This window comes from Lacerta agilis, chromosome 1 (assembly GCF_009819535.1).
Source record: "Lacerta agilis isolate rLacAgi1 chromosome 1, rLacAgi1.pri, whole genome shotgun sequence".
Taxonomy (NCBI): domain Eukaryota; kingdom Metazoa; phylum Chordata; class Lepidosauria; order Squamata; family Lacertidae; genus Lacerta; species Lacerta agilis.
Genome location: NC_046312.1, coordinates 112,249,160 through 112,270,644, shown reverse-complemented (window position 1 = coordinate 112,270,644; position 21,485 = coordinate 112,249,160). Strand labels below are relative to the sequence as shown.

Here is a 21,485-nt window from a genome sequence, read left to right as displayed (position 1 = left end):
CATGGTCAATGGTCAGGGATGATAGTTCAGCCCAAAATACCTGGAGGTCACCAGACTGAGGAAGGCTAGATCTGAGTGATGGACAGAAGAGACCTGGGTTCAGATCCCCACCCAGTCATGAAGTCCACTGGGTGTCCTTAGACCAGTCACCATCTTTCTCAGCCTAGCTAACTTCATAGGTTGCTGTGAGGATGGGAGAGAGAATCCATGATACCACCTGAAGTTCTTTGGAGGAATGGCTGCGTGTGTGTGTGTGTGTGTGTGTGTGTGTGATCATGGAGGAAGATACGGTGCACGAAAAATATCTGAACATGACTTTTCAGTTATGCTCCCTACATCTAACAGGCTTACTGACTCATATTTGATTTAGTGCTGTATATAAATCATACAAGTTGTGCTGGACGTAGATATGAACAGGTTTTCCCCAACACCTAGGTGTATAATATATTGACCAGGTACTAGATAATGTAGTTCTATATTTTCAGTTTGCTTTTCCAGCAGGGCAGGCTGAACATCTCTTAACTTCTTCCAATCTTTTTCTGCAAGTATATTTTTTGAAGTGGTTGCAATGAGTCTCATTGTGTCCTCAAAAAATAAGTGGATTAATTGGGCTACTTTTCGAACTGACTATGCACAATTTTGTCATGAATACCAGTTTATGTTCAAGGGAGATATAGCATGCTAACATAAACCCATTCAGTGGGCGATGAAGAGTTTGTGTCACCCCCCCAAAAAAAAGCGTGCAGAGCTGAGAGACCCACGGAGCTAAGAGGCTATAACAGACATTTCCCCTGCTGCCACCCATCCCATCACAGAGCAAGCTCATGGACGTGGGGTGCTGCCTACCAGAAAGGTACTGTGTTGGAGAGAGCAGCTTGCCTGAGGCGCCCTCAAACCTGCCCTGTAGGGATTATCATCATTGTAGTCGTGGACCAAAATTTCTGAAGGCTCTCACGGTGCTCTTGCTGCTTGCACACTTCAGCAGCTCATATAGTGCAGGGTGCTGTGATGTCAGTATCTGGTAGGATGTGCAGTGGGGGTTGATGTGATGTGATGTTTTCTTGTCCCCATGTGCAGATTAACTCAGTCTATACATTGTTAACATGGGGAAGCATCGTCTTCTCGGTGATTCGTGTGTGCCGATGGTATTGCCATGGATACTCAGGAAGCAGCTGTTAGGGCTCTCTTGTTTTGTGTTTCTGTCGTTTTTCTTCTCCTCCGCTTTCCTGCTCGGTGAAAGCCAGCCATCACCATGGCAGAACTCGAAAGCTGTCTGTCTAGCCCTACTGGACTGGCATAAATCATAGTACTCCGGTTTAAAGGGGCTATATAGCTTGCAATTGTATAATTTGACCAAAAGAATTAGCAGTGTTTACAATTAATCATTGCTGGTTGTTCGAAGAATGCCTGCCAGCGTGCTTAAGAAATTGCTGGGGCTAATAGAAAAAGTGATATTTGTTCTGTTTAGAAGCCAGAAAATGGCAACTCAGACCAACAACATATATTTAAATTCAGCCTGAGAGAGTTGGCTGTTATTGGCTGAACACTGACCCCATGGTGTTTGCTAGCAACCACTCCCACAATCAGATCTGCATTGCAGTCATGGAAGGAATACGATCTATTTTTTTTTCCTTCTACCTTGCTCATCAGGGGTTCTAAGAAGCAAGTCGGAAAGGACACATTCACATCTCTCTAGTTTTGATCTTCAGAGCAAGTATTTTAAAAATTAAATATGCATCAAATAATGCAGCTATGTCTCATTAAAATTCTCAAATTAATAATCACAGGAAACCTTACATTCACATTGCAGATTTATTCATCAAACAAAGGAACTTCAAAGGGAAAGAGTGACTGTAAAATTAGAAGTCATTATCACAAAGAGCAACAAACTGAATTAGTTATCCTTAAATAAAATATGGAAACATCTCAACTCCTTCCATTCTCTGCTTACTCTGGCCGAACACAGCTGGATATTTTATGGTCCAGTCCTAAAATTTCTTCCGTCAGCAAAACAAAACAGAAAACAAAATAAACACACCATCCTGCATAGTGATGATGTGGTTATGTTTTGACAGCTCAAATATTTGGAATTTAATGTCTTGTCTCCTTGCCTTCACTTACATATATCTGAAAATTAAAAAACCGTTATGAGAAAAGAGAAGCAATCTCATTTATATTTGCCAATCTTGCATATTATTGAAGAATTACAAGCAACCATATCAGTTTGTTTTTTTTGCAGGCACACATGTCATGTGTGAAACTACTGCAATGTACCTGCATGTGCAACAATCATTTATTAGTTTGCTTTTTAAGATATTTACATACTGCCCTTCACTATATTTACAAACAAGATAAAATAAAAACTACATAATAAACAAAAACACTAACATCATTCTCACAAGTTACATAAACAGCATAACTTAAAAACACCATTAAAATTGTTTAACCCAATAGCCACTAAAAGCCTAGTGGAAAAGGTGGGTTTTCAACAGACATATGAAAGAACAGAGTTGTGGGAAGGTACTGTAATTCCAAAGATGCAAAAGCACCACTGAAAAGGACCTTCCACAGGTCGCTGCACTCGACAGGTCCTTTAATACAAGAATCACTAGGAAAGTCTCTTCCACTGATTTTAGTATGTGGGCAGGTTGACATAGGAGAAAGCATTTTCTCTGATATTTGGGATCCATTCCATTCAGGGCTTTAGATATCAACTTAAGTCCTTCAGTTAGGCTCAGAAGATAGCTGGCAACCAGTTGCTTCTGTCTGAGAATGGGTGTTATATACACAATAACCCCGCTACTTGTATCAATATTCTCACCACCGCATTCTGCATTAGTTGCAAATTCTGGAGAGCCTTCAAGAGTTGGAAGACCCATATGAAGTGTATTATAAAAGTCCATCCTGGAAATTATCAGGGTGTGGATAACTGTAGTCAAGCTATTCCTGCCCAGAAAAAGCTGTAGCTGATGCACCAACCTAAGCAGCTGAGGTCGCCTTAGCTTCAAGTGACAATGATAGCTCTAGATTGAACTCCCAAACCACTCCCTTGCTCTTCAATAAGTGCAATACCACCCAGAACATGTTGTCTGACCAAATCCTAGACATGGTAACCCCCTGAAGCACAGAGCTTCTATCTTGCTTGGATTCAACTTCAATTTCTTGATCCACATCCAGTTCAATACCACTTCCAGGCACTGATGCAGGACCTTCACTTTGGCAGGGTTGGTGAGCAACCCAAGTAGGGGCAGCAGTTCCTACCAGATTTATACATGTGTTTTATATGCCAGTTCGAAAACACGTCAAAGTGCAAGTAGATAAATAGGTACTGCTCCAGCGGGAAGGTGAACGGCGTTTCCATGCGCTGCTCTGGTTCGCCAGAAGCGGCTTTGTCGTGCTGGCCATATGACCCGGAAGCTGTATACAGCTCCCTCGGCCTGTAACGCGAGTTGAGCTCTGCAACCCCAGAGTCGGACATGACTGGACCTAATGGTCAGGGGTCCCTTTACCTTTATATGCCAATTACTTCCTTAGTCCATTTCTTTCAGAGATTGCTGCCAATGAGAGTTTGTGCGCAAAAGGTTGTTGTTTTGCAAAGAAGGAAGCTCCACCCAAATCATTTTTTAAAAGTAATTATCATATTTGCATACTGAGTGGCTGGGGAAGCCCAGCCAGATGGGTGGGGTAAAAATAATAAATTTATTATTATTATTATTATTATTATTATTATTGTCCTTTATCTGAGGATCACAGGGTGGTTCACTACATAAAAATAACATTGAAATGGGCTAGATGAAGAACATTTGAGGGCCCCCCCCCCGCTTTTTTTTGCTTTTGCCATTTTTGCCATGTCAATACAGATGAGAATTCAAATGGAAATGTTAACGTGCATGAAAGCCAATGCAGATTTAGATGGAGGTTCCACTCACAAGGTGTCACCAGGGCCATCTTACCCATAGGCACTAGGGGTGCGGGGCACCCAGGCGCTGGGCTCTCAGGGGCGCCAGGCCTAGAGTCTGGGGCCCGAGAGTTGAGTCCGGGGAAGAGCCCGCCCATCGGTCGGGCTCTTCTGCTGCGGGCGCAGAGGCCGTGAGTTTGGGGGCGACTGAGCCAGCGAGATGCTGAGGCGGCCGGCCAGCTCCACCCTCCTGCACGCCTGGGACAGGGCAAGGGGGGGGGAGCGCCAGGCGGATCTTTGCACCCCAGCACTGCATATGCTTAAGACAGTCCTGGGTCACAATACCTTTGGGACAACCATGCTTATTTAGCTATGGGATTCAAAGTGTTTGTGTTCCTACCTCTCCACTCTAACAACCCTTAGGAGAATTAGATCAAAGCTACAAAGTATTAAGCATGGAGGTGGTGGTGGTGGGGAATTATTTACCGGTATTTTGAGAGAATATGAATTGGATGATACATTTTAATGCCATGTAATTTTGTACATGGGCATAGCCAGGATTTTTGGTGGAGGGAGCAGGCTATTGTTAAGGGAAGACAGAACCTCAGATTTGTATTGATTTAGGGGAGGCAGCTGCACCCCTACAGCTACGCCCATGATTTTGTACACCTTGAAATTGTGTTTGTGGTATAAAGTTCGCAGGTTTCTAGTCCAGACAGGTGTTAGCATTGCAGAGGAACCGGCCAGGCCCAGCTACTCGGGAGCCCCCCCCCCCGCGCCAGCTGCTGCACCCCAAGGAGATAGTAGCATCTCTTAGGTGGTGGGAGACCCTCCTCCGCTCTGCAACACCTGCTCCCGCCTGCCTTCTCCTCAAGACTCCTCCGGGGCAAAATCGGCGCAAGTAAAGCAGCTGCTGCTGCTCGCGTGCCCACGAAAAACAGGCAAGTTAGCGGCTGCAAAACACATGCAAGTGAACAGATGCCGCTGCTTCGAATTGTTACTCTGGGAGGCGCAATGGCTGGGCCTCCAACGCTGCCCAGAGGAAGAGCGCGGGAGAAATGGAAGCGGCAGCGGCCTCTCGCTCAGCTGCGCTTATTATATGATGATGTTATTTGTGGGGAGGCATCAGGGACGCGCGAAGCGGCAGCTCCAACTCGGTTAAGCTTCCTCCTCTCTCTTTAAAGGTGTGGGGGGGTTTTTTTTTGTTACAAAAGCGCATCCATCGCCTCTATTTTCAGACCTTTCTACTACAAATCAATTATATATTCGAAGTGGGAGGCATTAATACAGCGTCGTCGTCGTCCCCTTTCAGACGTTGTTGAACTACAACTCCCATCATCCCTGGCCGCTGGGCCAAATCTGGCGGGAATGGGCGAGTTCAACAACAACTGGCGCCCCCAACGCGGGGCTCCTCCGTCCCTGAGGTAAAGAGGCAAGAGAGGCCATGCGGGAGCGTGCGCGCACACGCGCGCTTCCCTGCCTGCCTACGCGCTTTCCCTCGCAGCCACGTCAGCTGTCACTTCTTCCCCCCCCCACACACACGTCAGTCCTCCCCCCACTCGCTGCCGCGCGCGCACGATCCCGCCCGCGTGTCAGCGCGCTCTTTGTCTTGGCGGCGGCTCCGTGGGGAGGACTGGGCTGAGGCAAAGGGAAGGTGGGTGGCGGTAGTGAGGAGGGACCGTACCTCCTTACCTCCCTCCCTCTCATAACCCAGAATCGGCCCTCACTCGTGGTCAGGCACGAGCACGAATCGCGGCTCCCCCCCCCCTCGCGTCTCGTCTCGAGCACCGCGCTCGTGCACGCCTCCCCCCTCCCGCTAAACGCCCGTTTCTTTGCTGTTCTCCCTCCCTCTCCGCGAGCCCGCCTTCCTCTCACGTGTCCCGCTTTTCCTCTGACCCGCCCCGCCCACCCTCTTCCTCTCGGCTCCATATTGAGGCTGAAGGAGGCTAAATCCAGTCACAAAATGGAGGTAACGTTTGTCGGCGCCGCCGCGCGGGAAGGCAGGCAGGGAGAGGGTCCTACAACGGCGGTTACGGAGCGGGCGTGAGGCTGGGGGGGGGGGGTTTACAGAGGGCGCGTGGCGCGGCGCATGAGGGGCTCGCGGGAGGGAGAGTGATTGGCTGCCTCGGCTCCTGGCCTTCTCCCCATCCACCCCCCCTCCCTCTTCCAACCACCTCGGTTCTTGCTTTATCCAGCTGCAAACAGCTAATTATCCGAAATGGCGCGAGAGGGCGGCGGCGGCGGCGGCGGCGGCAGTTGGGCGGGAGAGGATTCTGTTGGGCGCCATTGTAACCCTATGGAGAAAGAGGCATGAGTTTGAGTGAGGCAGCCGCAGGAGGCCTTTCCTAATTTGAACCCAAACCAAAATCCTTCCCTCGACTGTTTTATTAGGCTTGAATGTGTGTGAGTGTGAGCAAATTACAACCCGTGACTTGATCCAAGTGCCTCGCCGGTTCTCATTCGACTTCCCGAGCCACTTGTGCAGCTTTTGCCTTTTTAAAGTTTAAAAGCTGTATAACCTTTAGAGTAAAATCCCACTGACTTGAGCGCGACGACGAAACACATCCCGAGAACCTTACTGAGGACACCCCCCCCCCAAAAAAAGTATTAGAATTTGCTATATCTTTTAGCTGCATAACTTGTGTGGGTTTTTTTTAATGAAAACAAAATAGTTAACAAAAGCACCCAGTTCCTCCTACACAGCAGCAGAAGAGCTAAAACTAACTGCCTCCCATAATAAATTATTCGGGTGCTTTCAGTTCTAATAACATTATGGGATATCTTGCACTTGTCCACGTGGGCCAGTGGTGCTTGAGATGAAAACACGTCCGTCCCCCCCAAAAAATAGTTCTGAATAACTGGTGGTTTGACGTTGATTTTAATTCGTAGCTGTTCCTAATTCTGTCTGTCTTGCTGGGTATTTTGGTGGCTGTCACTAAAGCCAGTGACGGGAGTTTTCTGGTTCATGGAAACAACCAGGCCTTCAAATGCCTCTTTAATAACATTATCTAGCTAATTATCTTTCTCTGGCAGTATGATCAAAAGTCTGGCAGCTGAATTCTGAATGAAAGTAATGAATTCAATGCCCCATTGAGTGATTACAGTTTTGTAGATGAGTCCCCGTTATAAAGATAGAATTACTTGGGAGTAAGTTCCATAAGGTTCCAATTTAATTTTTATTACTGTATATCCATTCTGTCAAAAAATCAACATAAGGATGTGAATAAAATATCTTTTTAAGATTGGATGTGAGAAGAATTTCCAGACCTTGAAATCTTAAATTAGATTTAATTAAAATTGAACCTGATTGTGTAGCTTCAATGAAAGTCCCCCTCAAACCAATGCTGAACTACAGTATAACAAGCATTTTTGTATGATGACATGCCAAATTATTTTGCAAGTCTGGAGACAACTATCCATGATTAAAACCTGTGCACATCTAGACTGAAATGTCAAACACATGTTGCTTCAAAAAAAACTAACTTAATGTTGTGCTCTATATTGCATTCTGGTTTTTGTTTTTTAAAATTCCTAGCTGACATACAGATTTTATCAGTTATCCTATTAAGCTTCAGAAACATTGGACGGTATAGCTTCAACACTTGCTGTTTTGTATATGAAAATTAGAAATGACCTTCTGAAATATCTAAGTATTATTTATGTGACTATGCAATCTTGCTTAATCCTGTTTTACCTGTAGCAGGAAAAGGGCTTTGTACTGTACCTGTAACAAGAACTATATGCTGTTCATGATACTAATGTTCTCCTTGGCCTTCTTGCTGAAACCAGCTATGCAGGGTGTATTGGGGCTTGCTTTTTTGCACTGTTTCAGGGTTTGCATTCTCTCTGTAGCTTTGCTTATCTAAGCTGAGTGTTAGGGACCTGGGTCACAGAATTGTAGAGTTGGAAGGGACCCCAAGTGTGAGGTGTTGAACCCCTTCAACAGAAGCTACTGTCTGTCTTGAGTTATACAGTAAAAGGATTCAAAGAAGGCCTTTTGAATTTCTTGTTTTAATTGGCCATTTCTTTCTTCCAATATTTTAATGTAACTCTGGTTTGGCAACAGCTGTCCCCTGCAAGAAAGCAAAATTTAGAAGTACGGATAAATGTCCCTGCTCAACATAACAGGTGGGGGCTGATATTTTTGACCTAAACTACACCCCCCTCTGCATACAAATAAACGGGAGTAAGAATCTTCAGGACATAATTGCTAGATTTGACCTAACAGCACAGCCCCTCAACTTGCAATAGTAGCATAATTGCAATGAACTACATTGCAGGGTTGTTGTGAGCCACTCCTTCTGTCCAACTTGGGCTGTATCCACCACCCGTACCCACCCTGTTTTGCAACACCACCAGACCACACTGCAGGGTTGTTGAAAACAATGCAGCCTGAAAACAATGCAGCCTGCAATTATGAAGATTGTCCTAAATCACTCTCCCAGCCAGCCCCTCTCCAACCTGAATTATGGGGAGAATTGCATTGCCAGGGCTATTTATTTAAATGTAGTGTTTTACAGGAAATAGGACATGAGGCTAGAAAGATAAGCAGTGCCTCTCTTTGCTGGCACTTTGTAAGGCAATGCACATGCTAGTGCCCGAAACTGGGGGCTTCTCTGTTGAATTGTTATGGACACCTTTATCCTTCTGAGGGATTTTTTAATTATTGCTTCTCAGTAGGAAGCAGGAAATGGTGCATCTAGGCAACAACATGGCCTTCTCTGTGAGATAGATATCTGAATCTGTATCAAGGATCAGAACTGCTGGTTCAGTGATATCCCAAGCTGTAAGCAGGGCAACAAGGACGTCAATTCCCCCCCCCCCCCTTTCTTTAAGCCGCTGGCCTAGTAAGAGAGGTTGCGGGGCCTCTGCTTCAAGGACCCGGATGTCTCCCAGGAACAAGAGGCGCCAGGTTTGAAGGCAAAGTAGCTGTGACGTAAGCCTTGCCTTGGAGGTGAGGCAGGTTTGGTGGACTCGAACAACACAATGAGGGGGAGAGGCAGAAGAGCTGAGGTGTTGGCATAGGGGTGAGAGAAAGGACGCTGGCTGGCTGTTAAAGGGAGATTGGGCTTTGATTCCTTCCCGCTCCTCCATCAGGCCTTCCTTCAGTCAGTGGAATATAGGGGTTGAAGCATAGAGACCTGCCTTTAAAGTAATCTTGGGTACTCTAAAGCATGTTTACACACATCTGAACAGTGTCTGATTGGCTTCCTATTGAATTGGCTTACACAATAAATAAAGATACTGTCAGGTTTTTTAAATAATAAGATATTTCCAGTGATACTGTCAGGTTATATGCCTGGCTGACCTATTCAGGCATTTGTTCCCCTTTCTTGCTAGCTACTGCTCTTGCAATTCAGTGTGTAAACAGATGAGTTCCATATTTCAGGATAAATGGCTTGAGATTAAAGATACCCCCTCTCTGTTTGTTTCATTCTCTCATACAGTACCATCCCTTAAACTAAAGTGGCTCCCATATGCTTGCTCCACTAAAATAAGCCATTTATTTGTATGAGAGTAAGAAAGTAAAAACTTTTAGGAACGGGTAAATTACTCGTGCTACTTGTTATCTAGGTTAAAAGGAGCAACTGAGTCAGAACGCTCTCCAAAAATGGCGTGTAAAGATGAGAGAGAGGCTGAAGATTACAAGAGGAGGGGAAGAAGATCTTCACAGGTGGAATACTTTATTTTTTCCTAGTTCTGTTACATGGGTAAACAGAGAATTCTTGCTTTCTGCTGCTTTGGTAACACTGTGTTTGCTCAGACGCTACATTGCACTCTTCTCTTCTGCTTGGCTCTTACGCATGTATTATGCTTTTCATTCTCCACACTAGTTGGTGATTTCTATAATAGCTTCTAACTTAATACTTAAACATATTGAGAGTTACTATGAAGTATTGAACTTGAAAACCAGCAGTGCTATTTCTATAATGGTATAAAAGTGATCATACTCTATGAACAGGCATTTTACTAAAGAGGCGGCTTTTAATGGTTCTCCAGAAATACAATATACAGAAACGAGCGAGGACTGAGTATTGCCTGTTGATTAGGATCTAGATCTCACTAATGTGCTAATAATGTGCTGTGGTATTTCAGACTGCATCCATTATTGGATACGCCTTCATAAAAAGATACTCAGTATAGAAAACTAGTGTGTTGGGGGTAAGATGTTCAATAGTCTTCAAAGCAGAGGAGCGTTACGTCATAGAAGGTCCTGTCTGCAATCTTAAGGTGTATCAGACCAAACATTGGTTTACCATATGACTGAGAACAAGGCCAGATGCTGCCAGGAGTGGGGATGATCAATTTCTGAACCAGGTGTAGTGGGAAATATTTTAGAGATCTTTAGCAATAAATCTGTTTTTGAGAACCCATATATTTCCCTTCTCCAATGACTTCTTACAAACTGAATGGTGGCTTGTAATGTATTGTGTTATGGTTTTAGTTATGTGCTGTAGAATTGTAGAGTTCCAAGAAACCACAAGATCTTACTGTGAGGCAGCAGCATCCGCCAACTGCCCACAGATGAATGGAATGCATAAGATCTAAAGACATCCTGTTTGTGGAAGGCAGGAGGAACAAGGGAAAGCTAGCTGCCATTTTGCAATGAGTCCATCATGACAAAGGTGCTGCTTTATGGGAACTTACCAAAAGTTTAGGTTTTTTCTTGCTGCCTTCACCTTTTGGCAAGGGAGGTGTGGAGCCCGTTCCTTGCTCTCTAGCTTGGATCGGGTGGGTATCATGCCCATAAGAGTTCTGAACATAAGAATAAGGAAGATCCCAACCTCACTCTCCAACTCCAAGCATAAATGCTTGGCTGTTTTGGCAGTGGGTGAATTAGATGTAAGGAACACCTTGGATGCTTGCTGTCAAAGCAGCTCTGAATATAAATGTTGGGCTGGGACACTTCAATAGTAAAAATCAAGAGCTGCAAAAAGAGCCTGAAGAGCCCACTCAAGTGAGGAGGTTGAGGCTGGCCATTTAGTCAAATCTTCCATCTGGAGGCCCAGCAGGAGATCAGAGACAAAGGCTGTAGTCAATTTAGCCCCACTTAATACACTGGGACTTGCTTAATACACTGGGACTTGTTTCCTGGTAAACATGCATGTTTCACTTGAGAGGAGAGATGGGATGACCACAAAGCTTCAGCTTGGCTACTAAAGACAACCAAAAATTGTGACTTTCTGTCTTCCGGTTTGGACCAATTCATACATTGTCCATTTGGCAACCACCTTCCATAATTCAGGTTTTGCCTAGAAGCCCCCTAGTATTCCAGAATAGTTGCCATAAAAACCATGATGGGAAAGATTCAAGTCTTGAAGAATTGGCGATGTGAGTCACGCTTTTCTGCTCAACTGTGTTAGCTAGGCATATATTTCTCCACTAATAATTCGGAATGCTGTGGGCATCTGCTGATAAGGCTGTTGCAGAACATTGTACTTGTTTCTCTGAAAACATGTGGCTGTTAAGCCTCTTGTGTAGGGACAAAATAAAAATGATAATTTAGGGTAATCTGTTACTTAGTTTGGAATCTCCCCATCAGAATCAATAGATTAATTCAGAGAAATGTGCTACTTTCAAGGAGCGATGGTTAAAAATACTGTTGGTATTGGGGAGTTCCTGCAGCATCTAACCTTCTGAGGGAGAAAGTAAACACATTGTGAAGTGAGAGTGTAGTATATAAAAAAGAAAAGAAAATATTTATATTTTTCTGTTCCTGGGAATTATAGCCTCTCTGTTTGAAGGCTTTAACATTAGACTTTCATTTAGTCTCTCATATACATCACCTGTAATAAAACAAGTAATTTCTACCTGCAAACTAAGGCACCTAAGGTTGCTGCTTAAAAGAGTAACCATAGGCAAATGAACCACCATTACCAGTGCCCTGCTGGGATTCTACAAGCAGTGGAGAAGTGAGGGCAGAGCAGCATTCTTGTGCTTCTTCATCCTTCCCTGAGGTTTTATTTTCCTGTCCCATAAAATTTATTACACCATTTCCAGGGCTGTCAGTCACCTCCCTGGTTTGGGTGCGTGTAGAGCAGAGGTCTCCAAACTACGGGACTCAATTATCCGGCCCGCGGCAACTGCCACCGCCCGCTCTTACCGGCGCGGCTGCCCACTTCCAGGTCGGAGGAGTACCGGAAATAGCTTGTGGGCATGCTCAAACGTCATTTCCGGTGCACATCTGAGTTGGAGGAGGCCCATGCGCACAAGCTATTTCCGGTGCTCCTCCAACCCGGAAGTGCGCCAGAAATAGCATGTGCGCACGTGTATGGGGGCGCGCTCCCCCGCCCTCCAGCCCACAGCACGATCGGCGCTTGAGGCACCGGCCCGAGGCCCAGTAAGTTTGCTGTCCCCTGGTGTAGAGGAACTGGGTAGGGTATGGATCTGTTGGATCTATAGCCTTCCCCCAGCAGGGACATAATTTTATAAATAATAGCTCTTAACACATTATTTATGCAGCCTTAATGCGAACAGATAACAATTAACTATAAAATGTTCCATACTGTTGACACCGGATCTTACCTCCTTTTGGGGCCAGTGAGCAGAAAGAACAAAGAGTCTCGGGCATTGTGGATTTTTTAGAGGGTGTTTCTTGAGACCTTTTGCGGGTGCCATTGGAAATACTGGAAGGCACCCTAGGCTCCATGAATACTACATTGGTGGTCCCTGCCTTGGTACATGAAGTGTAAATGAGAAAGTGGTATCATAAAATGGGTAAAACATCTTGTTCCTTATGTTTCTTGGAATTGAAATACTTCATCTACTCTTTGGAATGATGGGTATTCCATTAGGACTTGTATCTATATGGGGACAAATCCTGTGTCTCCTGAAACTTTTTCAGTTATGCCAGGCACAGAGGACACATTTGTTTTGTAGTGCAGTGGTGTGTTTCTGAGCCGTAAGCAATGCAGTTGGCTATTTAAAAAATGCAGCAGGTTTCTTGTTCCCGTTGTGTGCAGATTATTCTGAACTTTACAAAGTTAAGTAGAACTGGATGCTGCTCTCTCGTGTTGTGTAGCCTAAAGTTTTGTTCTTCCTGCAATAAATCAATCAATCTGGGGGTTGATATGTTAGGCGTGGTAAGTAGAAAATTATACGTACCCTTAGTCGATTGGTTTAGTGATTAGCCAACTTTTGCTAGAGTTGTCTATCTGAAGTTCACAACATGGCATTAAAGGTTTTTTGTTTGCTATTCCTTTTAACTTAACTTGAAATAGTCAACATTTCTTTATATGCACAGACCAAAGACATCAGTTGATGAAGGTGTTAGATTCTTAATTGAAGTTTATGTCCTTATCCTAGCTGCCTCTAGCACACTAACAGCACAGACCTTTGCATGCCTGCTCCAAAATCCCATTGAATCTAGTGGGACTTACTTTCATGTAAATGTGTAGAGGGTTGTACTTAAGACAGACTTGAGGGTAAGCACTGTTGAACATAATGGGATTTCCTTTTCCATAAACTTGCCTAGGACGCATTGGATGGCTACTTTACAGAGTAAACATGCGCTGAATGAGGCTGTAAGAACTGTTTATACACTATGTAACAAAATCCTGGATTTGCACCCAATCTGCTTTGCACCCTTTAAACTTGTTTATGTAGAAGTGTACCGAGAGAGGAACCATGAGCCAATTGAGTTTATTATTTATTTAAATATTTACAGACTTCACTTTTCATTAAAAAAATACAGCAAAGCAGTATGATAGTACCTAATCGTAGTAAAGTGTGATAAGACAGTAAGTTACTGTGAATTGTGTGGGTGGACTTTGCTGCAGTAACACAAATCTCGTACAGCATATTGAAACTTATCTACTTTCAGGGCTACGATCCTAAAGAACCCGAACAGTTGAGAAAACTGTTTATTGGTGGCCTGAGCTTTGAAACTACAGATGATAGTTTAAGAGAACATTTTGAAAAATGGGGCACACTCACAGATTGTGTGGTAAGTGATCATAACATTCAGTTTACTTTTAACGATGTTGTTTGTGCTTACTTGGAAGAAAGTCTCACTGTTTCCAGTGGGGCTTACTCCTAGGTAAGTATACACAGGTTTGCAGCATTCACAAAAGTCAGTGCCTAAATTATTGTTATATGCTTTAACTTTCTTGAAGGTGATGAGAGACCCACAGACGAAACGTTCCCGAGGCTTTGGCTTTGTGACCTATTCTTGTGTGGAAGAAGTAGATGCTGCTATGGCAGCCCGACCACATAAGGTTGATGGGCGTGTGGTGGAACCAAAGAGAGCCGTTTCTAGAGAAGTAAGTGAATATTTAAGTATATATACTGCATTTGTCAAACCTTAATTGTAGGAACTTTTAATCAATTACAAATCTTTTTGTAAGACATTTGTAAGTATTTAGGCATGGCACCATCTTGGAAGGTTGAGATACTAAATGTAACTTGCAATTTTATAGGATTCTGTGAAACCTGGTGCTCATCTAACAGTGAAAAAAATATTTGTGGGAGGAATTAAAGAAGACACAGAAGACTATAATTTAAGAGATTACTTTGAAAAATATGGCAAAATCGAAACCATAGAAGTAATGGAAGACAGACAAAGTGGAAAGAAAAGAGGTTTTGCCTTTGTAACGTTTGATGATCATGATACAGTCGACAAAATTGTTGGTATGTAATGCTTTCCTTTTGTGCAGGCTTTTTATATCAAGCTACTGATGCATGGAACCTTTTCCTAGTGAACAAAAAATTTACTATAAGAACTAGTCTTCCTATTTGCTTTCTTACTAAACTAAATATATTTTAAAAGATAACCCTTTTAAATCTCAATATAGTGCTGGGGGGCAGGTGCTTTTCTCTCCTGAACTTTTGTGTGTGTGATGGCTTCCCTACAATTTTAGACTATGAGGAGCATGATTTGCTCCCAGCCTCTCTTCAGTCGCCCTCCCCTGCCTGAATCTTTGTAGTTACGGGCCTACCTGAGAAGAACAGTCCAGTTTCCAGCCTGTACTGTTTTTTTACTCCATCAATCCAGTTTCCTTGCTGGGCCCCTTGTCAGGATCTAGCTGGCTGTCTACCTGTCCCTATTCCTCCCCCCTCCCCCCCCCACTTGTTTTGGTCACATGCTCGCTCTCCTGCAAGTAAGAATGTCATGCTACACCCTAAGGTTTCAAGCATCCTTCACACTAATTGAGTATACTTATGACCCAGGTACAACAGGCTTGCTAACTGCTTTAAAATATAGCCTGGACAATGCTAGGATCCTAAAGAACCTTGGGTCCAAAGCAAGCACATTCTTGGAAATCCAGCAGGAAAATGAGCACACTTGGGTTGAGTGGGAAGAGTCCAACGCAAATGACCATCAGTTACCACACAATGGAGGGCTATGGAGGACATGATCAGCTAAAATCAAAAAGGGGAAGCTTTTTTATTTCATTATGGTCTTTCCTACTGTTTCCCTATCATTCAAGCATTGCTTGGATTCCATGAGTCATTTGTTCTTTGAGGAGCTCTTTTCCCCATGAATTTTTCCTTCTCCCACTCCCCCCCCCCAATAATTTCTAGGCTCCAGAGATGTTCCTTCCTTATGAAGAGGTGAGACAAGAGGGATGCTGAGCATCCATTTTATGGTATAGGAATCTATTCCCAATCTAGGAAACAAACTTCATTGCCCATTGTTTTCCTGACTTCCTTTCTTTGGTTCTTTGTGCTATGTGTCTTTTGTTTTATGGTATTTTTAGAGTTTCCTTTACTGATTATAAGGAGGAAAATATCTTCTGTTATGGCATAAGTGGTTATTCAATTGTGTGCATTTTTATAATAAGGATCGTTTCAAAACTTCTTTTAGTTCAGAAATACCACACTATAAATGGACATAACTGTGAAGTGAAGAAAGCTCTCTCCAAGCAAGAAATGCAGACGGCAACTGCACAGAGAAGTGAGTTTGTTACATAATAGCACAGCCTCTGGCAATAATTGCCTACAAGCATTGTAATAATTCACTTTTTATTTTTATTGTTTAGGTCGTGGAAGCAGTTCAGGCAACTTCATGGGCCGTGGGAACTTTGGAGGCAGTGGTGGCAGTTATGGCAGAGGAGGAAGTTTTGGTGGCAGAGGTAAAAATCTGTTCTTACTTCTCCACCCCATTCCAAAAATACTACCCTGAATTACGGTGCATCACTGTATCTTACACTTTTTGTTCTGATTTTAGGTGGTTACGGTGGCGGAAGTGGTGGTGGTGGTGGCAGCAGAGGAAGTTACGGGAGTGGTGATGGATACAATGGCTTTGGTGATGGTAAGAATAACATTGCTAATACCTGTTCAGTTATACGGGGGGGGGGTCAGTCCCTCCTTAGATCTGCCTGATGGATCTTAATGTGAGAAATGTGAAAGGGAAGCTGACAACTTGTGGAAAATCTAGGTATTACAGTAAATTGGGTTCTCTTAAGTTTAAGTCACGATTAACTTATCCCATGGGACTAAGCCATGGCTAACTTACAGAGCAATTTAAAAAAAACAAACCTTATGTCAGGCTGGGTGATCACCAAACTTGTCCGGGGCAGCTGATGGCAGGCTGTCCATCAATTAGATTCAGGTAGGTAGCTGTGTTTGTCTTACACAGTCGAAATAAATAATAAATAAATAAATTGTCCAGTAGCACCTTAGAGACCAACTAAGTTTGTTCTGGGTATAAGCTTTTGTGTACATGCACACTTCTTCAGATACATCATTTAATTAGCCCGTGGTAGGTCTTGGAATGGGGCGTTCTAATGAAGGCGATAGAACTGAGACAAGCCAGGATCCACTAGATCACAAACTGTTCTCACTGCTGTCCTGTGAGGCCATCAGCCCCAATTGCCTTTCCAGCCTGGAATGTCTCCCTGCCCCACCTTCCACTTTGGCCACAAAGAGCAGCAGGGCTGCAGATGCATTTTCCCTGTCATTCCACAAAGCCCTGCCATCTGGAAGGACAGTTGATTGTGCCCCAGTCTGGATCCAATCCAGTGTCTTGAATCCTAAGTACCTGTGAACAAAATTCTGCTCATGGGAGTGCCGCCACCCTGGGGGCAAGGAAGGAAGTCCCCTAAAAAAGTGCTCCAGGTAGTTGGGGAATCTCCAATAAAAGTTGCATAGGGGCCGCACAGAGGGCTACTGGTGAAATTGGCAAACACCTCCCCCTCTCGCTCGCCCTTTCTATTAGTAAGAGCTTCCGCTGGATCAGATTCCCTTCTGTACATGGACAGGCAACTCAGGATCTAAACATTATTTTTAGATTTGTGAACTGTATGTAACCTATTAAGAGACTTTGGAATTGCTTTATTAACTGCAGCCAAAATATAGTTGGGTATGCACAAAGCCTTCTCAGAGCAGGATAAATAACCAAAATATGGGTGATCCTCAAGCTGCTTGAATCACCCATGACAGATAGAGCCTCTGGTCCTTGCACATGGAATACTTGGCAGTTTCTAGTAATCAAGTGATAAATCATGCTCAGTGGCAACCAGTCTTCAGCTATGGGCATGAAATGGTTTCCATTGATTGTAAACAGCAAATTGTGACTACTAATCCTTAGATAAATCCTTAGACAGTCGTGGCTAGGTCATTGATTTTATTTGGACTTCTCCATTGGGATGACTTGATTGGTAGCTATTACGTCGTAATGCGCCTTTCGTAGTAGTTGGTCTCCATGCAGTATTGGTGATTTTTTTAGATACTGCTTTACAGTTCCCAGTTACTTTTGTGTTTAGATCATGTTGTTTCATAACAAAATATTCACATTTCTGTCACTTTTACTGATCTTTCTCAAGGTGGGAACTATGGAGGTAGTCCTGGGTACGGCGGCAGAGGAGGTTATGGTGGCAGCCCAACCTATGGAACCCCAGGTGGTGGATATGGCGGAGGAGGTGGAGGCTATGATGGTTACAATGAAGGGGGGAGCTTCGGTGGTAAGAATCCTGAAGTACATTGTGTTGATCCATCTGTTCTGCTTATGTTGGATAACAAGCTTGAGGTCTTTAGCCGGTCACCGTTTTTAAAATGTTGTGCAGTGTAAACTTCAGCTAAAAATGAAAACTACTTCCAAGTTCTAACCGCTTGAAATATCGGTGGTATGAAAGATATATGGAAAAGCTTCATGGTTCCCCGCCCCCCAGGCCAGGTTTATAGGATGTCTTCTTTAAGCTATAGAGTTGCACTGGTAACAAGACTCCAGAGCAGGGGATCTATAGAAAGAGGGCTTGCTTTTCCACCTGAGCAACCTTCCAGTGGCCACATGTCAGTGGTGGACAAAGCCCAAGTCAAAAGTGTGCGAAGGAAAGTAGTTTTCTGCATATGCCCTTCTCTATCCCCCAGCCCAGGGGCAAAGAGCTCATTGACACATTCCAGCCAGACAGAACCCTCAAGAAAGGTAGAAAGGAGGGCTAGTGAGCAGTGTGGCCTGGGCTGAGTCCCAAGGGCTGGATAGAGAGGCCTGAAGGGCTGCATTTTGTGCACAGGTCTGAGGTTCCCCACCATTACTTCATACAAACATTCATTAAGCCTTAAAACCTAATAAGGGAACAACTACAATTTTCTAGCCAGCTGGTTCCATTGCCCAGCATTTATTTAAGAATCCTTCCATTAATGTAATCTACAAACTTTCCCTCTCCTACCTGAAACTCTTTGTGAATCATTTACTGTTGTTTGTTTTTTCTTGCCTCTGCATTTTGTGCTGGGATTGGAGTTTAGAGGAAAGAGTCCAATCTATCTGTTCAGTGCTCAGATCTGGGGAACTTTGGATCTGTGCTAGTGAATGCCTTGTAGTGTGAATTGGAATACTTGTCTCATTTTCTGGGACTGGACTACTGTCCGATCATCATTTTTTGAAAAAGAATAATAATCTTTTTCACACTTCTCTCAAGAAACTTTGAACTTGGTTAAGTTGACACAGCAGAATTTTAAGTATCTAGAGTTATTAATGTGGTTAATTAAAAGAACAGGAACCCTTAATGATTTAGCAAAGGAGGGAGCATTTTTTATTTCTCCAATATAACAAAGGTTAGCAAGAACTGAACAGGAAATAAATTTTTGCATTTTTGAATGTTCTTAGGAACAATTGCAGTTACTCAGCCTAGCCATGATTATGTCCAGTTAGCTGAAATCCCATTATGTGCATACAGTAAATCTGGAGTTATGAAACACTTGTTGTATACTAAAGTGTATTTTGTGCTGGGTGGGTGAGTTAATGTGAATGAATTGTAGTGCACTTGAAATGTACTTCTCAAATAATTCTTGATCTGATAAACACAAACCTTACATTTTATTATTCTCAGGCAACTACGGTGGAAGTGGAAACTATAATGACTTTGGCAATTATAGTGGACAACAGGCCTCAAGCTATGGACCCATGAAAGGAGGTAGCAGTTTCAGTGGCAGAAGCTCAGGCAGTCCCTATGGTGGTAAGTACAACTTACTAAAGTACATATGTGTCTGTTACGCTCCTAAAGAATATTGAAACAGTCCATGTTCCCATGTTTTTAGGTGGCTATGGATCAGGAGGAGGAGGAGGTGGTGGCTATGGTGGAAGAAGATTCTAAAAATTGTAGCAGAATAAGGGTAGGTATGCTACAAATACTTGTTGTATATGAAGACTATACAAAGTTTCACTGAGAGTAATCCTTTTCTTATCCTGTATTCAACAGGCTACACAGTTCTTAGGAGAGAGCGAGGAGTTGTCAGGAAAGCTGCAGGTTACTTTGAGACAGTCGTCCCAAATGCATTAGAGGAACTGTAAAATCTGCCACAGAAGGAGCGATGAACCATAGTCAGAAAAAGTTACTGCAGCTTAAACAGGAAACCCTTCTTAAGGACTGTCATAGCCACAGTTTGCAAAGAGTGCAGCTATTGATTTAATGCAATGTAGTGTTTAGATGTACATTCCTGACTTTTTTTTTAATTTGTTGTTTGTAGCTTTGTCTTTTCTTCATAAATCAGGTATATTGCCCTGTAAATTTGTGGTAGTGGTGGTAGTGGTACCAGGAATTAAAAATAATTAAGGAACTTTTAATTTTTTCCAATATTTGTGTAGTTCAGTTTTTTCTTACTGAAACTTCTTTAAATAAAGAAATGTAGTTTTAGGGTATATTCTTGCTAGGAAAAAAAATCAGTGCATTATAATCTGTATTAATTTAAACTATAGAAATGCTGAATCGTTTAAGAACCTTAGTTTTCTGCATATGTAACTGAACGAAATGAGTTGCACATGCAAAGGGAGAGAAGAGATGTTTGCATTAAAGCTTGTTTAGCTGTATAACTAGGAGTGAGTCATTTAAACTAGTGCTTGTGAATGATAAACAGCTTTACTTTCAAATGAAAATTCCAGATACTTCTGGCTTGTGCATATCTTAATTTGTAGCCTTTGTTTCTTAGCCTAAGACTTATAAGTAAATAAGCATTTAAAGAGATATTTTAAAGCTTTATTCAGTTTGCCTCCCATTTCATTGGTATATACATGAACTACATTAAGCATTGGCAGAACAGGTTTATTACTGTTGAGGCTTAACACCCCACCCCCACCCCCAAACTCAAAACAGATTTAAGTGTGTGTGCACACACTCTTTTGAATTAAAACTTTGAAACCAATGACCTGGGTCTGTTACTTAGCTTAATTGTATAACTTCAGTTGTATATATTTCTTCCCTCAAAACACGGGTTCATCTGTAATGGTCAATACTTCCTACTTTGTGTATTTCTGCATGCCCTCTCTTATCTGAAACAAACTTACAGCACAGGCACAATCGCTTCAAGTTCCTTGCAATTGGGTATAAATATTCTGACCTATGAACAAACCCAGCACATTTCACACACTTTCTAATGCCTTGATTGTAGGCCTTGAAGGTGATGTGAAAACCAAATGGTTCACAATCTAGCAACAGGAAATATCTGGGCTGAACATGATACATATTTGTCACTAACAGGAGTATTGTGGGCTATAAATCCATACTTTTATGCATCAGAATCGTGTGGTTAAAACTTGATAAAATTCATAAGCAGGGGTGTGTGGTCTACTCCTTCACTTATCCAAATTTGTGTACAGCCATGTTCCCAGGCTATCCTTCTCAACCTGATCAGACTTCTCTTTTAACTATTGCCAGAGCAGTGCTTTCTGTCAGTACACATCCAGAAGAGTAGGGCACAGTGAGTAGAAGAAACTCAGACACTTGCCAGTATGATGCTGGATTTTTTCTTCTGTTACTACTTCTCTAGGCCAATGAACAGTATCAGGTAAACAATTCCAGTATAGGAATGGATTATCAGACACTATAAAACATTGCTCTAAAATTGTTGTAGGTTCAACCAAATGTGTATATTGGGCTTGTACAAGGCATACAGTGGTGGTGGTTGTATAGAATTCTATGGTTAAATCTCAAAAAGTACAAGGGTCAAGCACTGATACAGCCCCGGAGTGCTATAATATCATAATAGTATATATTAAGGTGGGAGCTGGGTAGTTGGCCAACAGGAAACAAGTGTTCTATAATCCAATAGGCAAAACGTGTAGAAGGGCATCATTTTGGTATTGTGAAATGGAATCCTCCCATTACTAAGCTGCATATGCAGATTTCTTCTTAGAAGAGTAGAGTAGATTTAA

The 21,485-nt window shown here is 43.0% G+C and overlaps 1 protein-coding gene and 1 long non-coding RNA gene across 5 annotated transcripts; one reads left to right on the top strand and one right to left on the bottom strand.

The window, feature by feature from the left end:
* Positions 1-1,798: 1,798 nt before the first annotated feature.
* Positions 1,799-6,140, bottom strand: LOC117056856. Its single transcript, XR_004427772.1, has 2 exons — positions 6,073-6,140; positions 1,799-2,127 (listed from the first exon to the last, which is right to left on the bottom strand). It is a non-coding gene; the product is annotated as an uncharacterized LOC117056856 (long non-coding RNA).
* Positions 5,531-20,476, top strand: HNRNPA3 (heterogeneous nuclear ribonucleoprotein A3). Of its 4 annotated transcripts, none has more exons than XM_033167519.1 (12): positions 5,531-5,552; positions 9,473-9,572; positions 13,722-13,844; positions 14,014-14,160; positions 14,317-14,527; positions 15,705-15,794; positions 15,880-15,972; positions 16,068-16,151; positions 17,653-17,802; positions 19,168-19,293; positions 19,376-19,450; positions 19,537-20,476. In XM_033167519.1, exons 2-11 carry the CDS (start codon positions 9,510-9,512, stop codon positions 19,429-19,431), a joined length of 1,143 nt encoding a protein of 380 aa, XP_033023410.1. In that variant the 5' UTR covers positions 5,531-5,552; positions 9,473-9,509; the 3' UTR covers positions 19,432-19,450; positions 19,537-20,476. The 4 variants fall into 4 exon arrangements, with proteins under 4 accessions (XP_033023410.1, XP_033023417.1, XP_033023401.1 ...); XM_033167526.1 differs by lacking the exon at positions 5,531-5,552 and adding an exon at positions 5,733-5,867 and having other exon boundaries at positions 17,665-17,802; XM_033167510.1 differs by lacking the exon at positions 5,531-5,552 and adding an exon at positions 5,733-5,867.
* Positions 20,477-21,485: the final 1,009 nt, after the last annotated feature.